Genomic DNA, 7,300 nt, shown 5'->3' with positions numbered 1-7,300 from the left:
CGAGCATATTCATTTCCATGCCGACCACTAATATCGCTGTAAAAGAGGAGAACTGTTTCCATGTTCTCCTTTCTCTTCGCTTCCTTTCTTGTATCGAAATTAATCCACGCTACCCATTTAGACGGACAGAAATGCATCGAGGAGTCCTATTACAACGACGGGGCATCGATGAAAGCCCGATGAAGAATCGACATGCATTCCTGTCGTTCGAAAAGGCTTCGCAATCGTCGGGCACAAAGAACACCGCCGTTGGGAATGAAAAACCGAGAGACAGAGGTGCACCAGACTGAACACGCCTAACTAGATTTTTTCGAGACAGCGTTTGGAATATTCCTGGCGACGCGTTTAACATGAATTACCAGCGAAAAATAACGAAGACCTCTCGCGAAAGTAAGCTTGTACGCAGTTTTTGCAGAAAGATAAACACGTGAATCATTCGTCTCTCCCAGCCCGTATCTGGCAACTATGGCAGCCATTTATTTTTCACAGAATTCCACGCGTGTCTCGGCGAAATAAAGGGAAGTACAGATGCGCGCGATACAAAGAAATTCTTTCCGAATACGCGGCGAGTCTCTCGAGGCGCACGGGTCAACGAAAGGTTTGATTGAAAGATATACACGTTCGGAACCAGCCAAGCGTGCATTCGCCATTTTTATCATACTTCTTACACGCGGCACGAATCGTATATTACTCTGACGAATTTAAAGTCTTCCCTGGACTGTTCACTGGACCACGCATGTTCATTGTTACTGATAAAAATCAGAGATTTATTAGCCACGTCTGATTCGACTGCTAATACATTTTTTGACACTCCGGGCGCGAAATTCGGTTTCTCGTGCATGTTTAGCGGGCGCAAAATAGCACATTCCCGCCCTAGGGCGGAAAAGACGGAAAATGATATAATTACAACTTCGATGGCTTTTGTTATCGATTAATTTCTCGCCCGGCGTGTCAAAAAATAGTATGTGCACCAGGGCGCAAAGGGCATTCTGTCACTCGTGTGAATTTGTCGCCCTCGCTTCGCTTGGGCGAAATTCACACTCGTGCCGGTGCTAGAATGCCCTATTTTGCGCCCTAGGTACACAATGTACTATTATAGCCATATGGCAAACGCGTATTCGGTAATAATACCGGATTTATACTTTCCACCCCCTGAAAATGATAGAAAAGTTGCTTACCTTGAACCGGGACGTAGATATTTAGGTAGAGGCAGTCCTCGCTTTGATTCCTCAGATACGGCAGCAACCTCCTGAGGTACTCGACCCTCCCTTTGGGCATCTTGTCGCTGAGCTCCGGCAAACGTTGCGGACATACGGGCCCAAACTTGTCGGCCACCTTGACTCCACGCCATAACGCGCCGCTGACGGGCGGCATGAAACGGAGCGATCCGGTCGGCGGCGACGCGTACGGAACGCCACGGTACACCTCTACGCCCTCGAGATGCTGCCGATCGAGGGCCATGATAACGCCCGACAGTTCCCCGTACTTGGTCCTGACGACCCTCGAGGTGAGCTCGGCGCTGGCCGTGGCCAGGATCAACCCAAGCAGCGCAAGCACCGACGACGTCATCTTCGTAGAACCTTCGAAACCCGATCACTCGATACCGATCGACGATTTCATTTCCCGGAGATCCTACCCGCCATCGGGAACCGGTGCGCGCGCGATCGTGCCCGCCTCGCCGCCACGAGGACAGAATGCGCGTCCAGGATGCATCAGTCCCGAAGTTTCGAAACCCCGAGACAGTCCGACTCGAAGCCCGAAGGGTTCGCCAATTCAAGTTCTCGTTCCACTTTCACATAATTCGTGGCTCGACGTTCTACCCGGACTCGATCGAGTCTTTCCACCGAGATTCGTCGAGGCTGTTCAAACCGTGTCCCTTTTTACGATCCGCGCTGTTTGTCCAGCTCGTCGGGGAGAACCTGCTGACAGCTCTCCGGGAACGGTCAACACGCGGCCGCAGACATCCCCGAGTCAGCGTTCTGAAAGATAAATACTGCCGCGCTGCGCGCCACTTGGTGGGCTAAGCTCTCGGGGACGGTATTTTGATTGTTTCATCAAGCTCTCGGGAACGAGGTCGGTCCTGTCTGTCGCTGATTCACAGGAAGACGATCTCGTTTTTTATAGCGTGCTTGATATGGCGGTACAGGTAAAAAGCTCCCGCCCTGATGATCCCAAGAAGAAAGCCACGGTTCCGATGTTTACCGGTTCGCTTCATCCTTACGGGGTCGGGTTAGCAGCGAGCCGGCAGCTGAAATCGCGTCCGCCGTTTTATTGCAGAAATCCACGAGACCGTGTCGCACACGTACAGACACACATGCACGAGACTCTCTATCCTGGACGGACCGAACTTTCTTAAATGGCCCCCTTCCGCTGCCTCGCCAATGTTCCTTCTTTACTTCTTCTTCGTCTTCGTCTGCACATGTGTACACGCATACTCCCGCGAGATTGGTCGGTCGACAGTCAGAAGGACGTGGCAAATATTATTGTCCAAGAGCCGTCGACGGTCGATCGGTGACGGACCGACGAAAAACGTACACCGTCACACTGCGTGCCGCTCCATTCTGTCCGGCAGTCTGCCCGCGGCAGAATTATTCCCTGGAAAACCCCGGCCCTTGCGCGTTCTCGTAACGACGACGACGACGTAGGGGACGCAATGAATCTGCGATGAGGAGAGGGTTCGGTCCCTCGGTACGACGCGACTAAGTTAAATCGGTTGGATGCGCGCGACCCCCAGTTAAACGACACACGCGGCACTGGTCACACTGTTCACCCACTGCACACGTACTCCGAGAGTATCCTCCTGTCACGTGGTGGCGAATGCTATCCGGCACCCGAAGTAGATCGCGAGTATCGCGGCACTGGAAGGACGAGGACGCGAGAGACGAGGATTCCGCGGTGGATCAGACGAGCCGATCTTTCCGTCACTTGAACCTCCGACAGACTGGCGTCGAGCGACGCAGCGGGCACAAAGCTGCGCAGGCCCAACGCGAATACTCCCCCACACTGTTCGCGAGATGGGCGGAAATCCGCGAACTGGTCGGTAAGACAGGGACGAATCGATGGACGCGTGGGACGATGGTTCGCGTCTCGCCGGGACAGACCGTCTGAATCTACTGCAGCGCTGGGAGAAAAAAACGCGATTAGAATGATTAATAGTGTGTGCGCACCCTGTTTTAAGCCCCGTGGAACGATGGAAGAATAATGAGATGGAAATCTGAAATTGCTAGAAGAAAAAATACGCAGACGAGACTGAACCCCCTCCCCTTTGATTTTGATGTATAAATAATGTATGTGTGTTGGGTAAATTGAACGGACCGTTTCACTGGAAATCTTGTCAATTTCTTCAAAGGATTCACCGGGCACGGATTTGATTTCACGCAACCGGTGTTATAATCACGTCCGCGTCCTTTTGACAACCCGGACGAGGATAACTGGATCCATTTAGCAGTTTGCAAACAAAACCTGATATCACGTGTATGCTCCCGTTGATTATATTGTAAACACGATCTCATAGTGCTCTATGACCCGCGAACCGTCCCCGCTACTCTGCGAGCATTCAACTTTACAGGTGGATTTACTTGCAGTTCTCTTTTTTTTTTATTCCCCGGGACCGAAATTCCGGATCGGCTTGCACTTTCACGTGGGCGTGAAATTACCGAATACAACGGTAACCGCCGAAACGAAAGAAAGATCGATCGACAACGCAGACAGGCGAGCGTGGTTTAATGCAACGGAACAATAGCTATCTCTTGTTAACGAGGTAACGTTCAACTATATCGAAAACGCACCGTTTTAGTGCTTTCAATCTCTCTGACTGTGCCTAATAAAAGACACGCGCACCTACGCTGAAATACAACCAAGCAATATTCGTTTACAGCTTAAGGATGTATTGGCTATACAGTCAATCCCAAAAGTTTATGCACTTTAGAAACGCATTTTTTAAAAAGAAATCAGACGNCCATTTTGTAGAGGACGACGAGATCTACAATTTCCATATAAAAGTTTTTCGCTAGCATTAATATTTAAAAAGTTATGGACGAAAAACGAAAAAACAGTTTTTTGCAAATTACTCGTAAACTATTGATACTATCGAGGAACTTTTACACGGAAATTGTAGATCTCGTCGTCCTCTACAAGAAAGGTTCTATGCAATTTTCCCGTAGGACCAACAGTTTAGGAGTTATTAAGGAAAAACGAAATTTTTAGTCAAAAGTTCGCCATTTCGACGGTGGGACGGCCGGATTTTCTCAAGATCTATAAAATGCCAAATAATCATACTTAACTCGTTAAATATCGAAGTTAGAAGGAAAACAACTTTTATTTGAAGCATTTTTTGTATTATCCATAAGTACACGTCAGTGTTTCGTTTCACAAGAGAACAGTTCTTGTTATTAAAACTGTATTTGGAGGCACTGGCTGCGGCTCTGAATTTAACATTCCAATCTTTATCGGGGACAGAGTCAGGGGATGGAACTTTTTTCCCCTCTCTTCTTTATCGTCCGAAAGTTTAAGTCCATTTCCATTGTTTGGACGCAAATTATACTATTTTATCGTCGCAAACAGTTACGGATGAAACCTTTGGGAGTCGAACCAGAGGCGAGACGCATCGATAACTCGATCGGGACGCGTGTACACGACCCCTCGTAAATCACGCTGTTATGCGGATCATCTCGAACCGGGGCGGGGGTGGAGGAGAGAAAAAAAGGAGGGTAGGTGGATGCGCGGCGGCGAAATTGGAATATCAGCCGGCCGACGAGGGCGCGAGTGGGAGGTTTGGAAAACTTTTTAACGAGAATTTCAGAGAAGAATGACTAGGAGCGCGGTCGGTTTCTTCGCGAAACTTTCGCGATGTACAACAACGCCTTCGTCTTCATAGTTTAGTCCGGCATAGTTATTCTCGTTAACAAACTTCGATGCGCGCTCTAAGCTCCCTTTTAAAAACAGAATGTCCCCAGTTTTTGCACCACGCGTCGAATTAGGCGGCCCGCCGCGCGCGGGACTCGTGTTTTAACAACGTGCAAGAAATTGATCAGAATTCATTGCTACGACGAGCACTAATTATGGTAGGAATTGTAAGTTCAGATTAGCTGTGCCTCTTTTAATTCTGCATACGAATCAAGATGAGACACTCATTAGGAACTTGGAAAACCAAATCATCAACTCATTAAACTTAAGCTAATTAATTTAATTTTGGATTATTAATTTTGGAGCTAAAATCTATTAAATATTTAGCATAAAAATAATAGTAAAATTACTATACTTTTTTATTAATTTCTTTCATCCACCTAATTATGACTCCACCAGTTCTGCCCTTTACCTTGAACGTTTTCCGTTAAAGAGAATCCATGATTTCGTTTCGACAAACATGGACTGATAAGGTTCCGGGAGTTTCGCTGTTCGGAGCATGTGGGATCGATCGGATCCGTCATAATCAGCTAATAAATCCGACGGGGCGTACGTGCAGCGTCGTTCGTTGCAATTTTCGTTGATCCGGGTCGACTGGTGTTGCCGTTACGGATCGCAATCTCGGAAATGGTGGGCGTTCGCGCCGGCTGCGCACCTTTTATGCGACATTCATTCGCGCGACGTCCGTAAAAACCGTGTTTCCGACTTTGAGCAGCCTCCGTAACGGGGCAACGCGGCGCAGCCTGCTAATCGACGTGAAAGGGCCGAGACGAGACCCGACGACTTCGTGAAAACGTTTCAGAAAACGAAATTAATACATGGAACGAAGTAATCGCGTTTTTCAAAGGTCTCGACTGTTTTCAAAGGGTATACTATTTTTAAAATGTACATACGTGGCGAAGTGCGGTCAAGGGTCGACTTTTATGGGAGCTATGATTTTTAATAGTGTGGAAACTGAACGCTGCGAATGCGCGCTATAAATTTTATTACACCGTCGGAGTGAAATGAAATATACGTCGGCGGAGATGTTTCGAAAACATTTTCGTTTCTGACCGAAACGTTCAAGTACAACGTTAAATAAAGCGTGGGTGTCGAAAGAGGAAAATAAAATTTCGATACACTGAAATAACGACAGAATTTCGTCGATGCAATCGGGGGGAGCGATCGCAACGTGTCGCGGGTATTATAATCCCTTTCGTATCGAGTTCGACGGAACCTCGAAAAAGCTAATCCCTCGAAGCAACGTCTCGCGAGTAGCGGAGCGGAGGCTTGATCGAATTACGCACTGCTTTCGACGAGGCACGACACGCAGGCCTCGCAACGTCCCTATGATTAGGAGGAGCAACGGAAGGGGTTGACGTTGGCCTTAGGATACGAGTTAACAGCATTAGCAAAGTTGACGCACCAAAACTGTACGGCGGCGGCGGCGCCGAACGGCGTCTACGGGCGAACGATGTTAAATGCATTCTCGCGCCTTCGTGCCCGGAAGAATTAAGTCGGTAATTCATGAAGGCTCGTCCAACATCCACTCACGGCCTCGTTATCTTGACGTTAAGTAAACTGTATCGTACGGGCCGTCTACGCGATAACGCCAACGAGTAACTATAGATCATCAGGTCTGATTAATACGCTTCCTGTCTTTATGCAATTATTGGATCAACGTTCATTTAGAATCTCTGATTGCTCCATACAAACTCTTCGCATTACTCTGCACTGATCACAATACTATTTCTATGGCTCGCTGGTTCAACTTGCCATTCTCGTGAAATTCAACGTCAGTTATTAATTGGATCCATGTATATTGAACTTCGTTCGTTCGTCAAATAAAAAAAGATACAATAATTACTAGTTTAATTTCTCTGTTTAATACGCTTCCTGTCTGTGTGCAATTATTCGACCAATGTCTATTTGCAATCTCTGATTGTTCTATCCAAACCCTTTACATTACTATTGTATGAAGGTTACATTACAATTTCTATGACTTGCCTAATTACCATTTTCGTGTAGTACAGCTAGTAACAACGAAATTGAGTCAGCTACGTGCATGTGTTAGTCTCCCTTAGGGGGGCAAAATTCAAAACGAGTAATAAGTCAACATCTTATTTTTTCGATGCTCAATCTCGCATTGATATTGTTGGATTTTAACATAATTTTGACGCGTCAAAATAAAAATAATGTTAACGTACGCACATTACCATCACTTACATTAAAATTCTTTTTATTTTGACGCGTCAAAATTATAATAAAATCCAACAGTACCGATGTCAGATGAAGCATCGAAAAAATAAGATGTATACTTATTACTCGTTTTGAAAATTGTCCCCATAGGGAAAACTAACACATGCACTTAGCTGGCTCAATTTCGTTGTTACTAGCTATACAGCACGTACAGTTC

The 7,300-nt window shown here is 46.9% G+C and overlaps 1 protein-coding gene across 1 annotated transcript; it reads right to left on the bottom strand.

Moving 5' to 3' along the window:
- Positions 1 to 687: 687 nt before the first annotated feature.
- On the bottom strand, positions 688 to 2,980 carry LOC108622013 (neuroligin-4, Y-linked-like). The gene is made up of 2 exons (XM_018019644.2): positions 1,179 to 2,980; positions 688 to 749 (listed from the first exon to the last, which is right to left on the bottom strand). Exons 1-2 carry the CDS (start codon positions 1,567 to 1,569, stop codon positions 688 to 690), a joined length of 453 nt encoding a protein of 150 aa, XP_017875133.2. The 5' UTR covers positions 1,570 to 2,980.
- Positions 2,981 to 7,300: the final 4,320 nt, after the last annotated feature.

The sequence above is a fragment of the Ceratina calcarata genome, unplaced genomic scaffold (genome assembly GCF_001652005.2).
Source record: "Ceratina calcarata isolate Rehan_Ccalc_2016 unplaced genomic scaffold, ASM165200v1 scaffold197, whole genome shotgun sequence".
In the NCBI taxonomy this organism is placed as follows: domain Eukaryota; kingdom Metazoa; phylum Arthropoda; class Insecta; order Hymenoptera; family Apidae; genus Ceratina; species Ceratina calcarata.
Note: the sequence above shows the minus strand (reverse complement) of the source record. Positions and strands in the feature narration are given on the sequence as shown.

Bases quoted from the DNA above. Each gene is read 5' to 3' on its own strand.
- LOC108622013 (XM_018019644.2), bottom strand. From the start codon at position 1,569: ATGACGTCGTCGGTGCTTGCGCTGCTTGGGTTGATCCTGGCCACGGCC. The intron at 750-1,178 runs GTAAGCAACTTT...GATTTTTATCAG, and splicing joins TATCTACGTCCCGGTTCAAG to TAACAATGAACATGCGTGGT.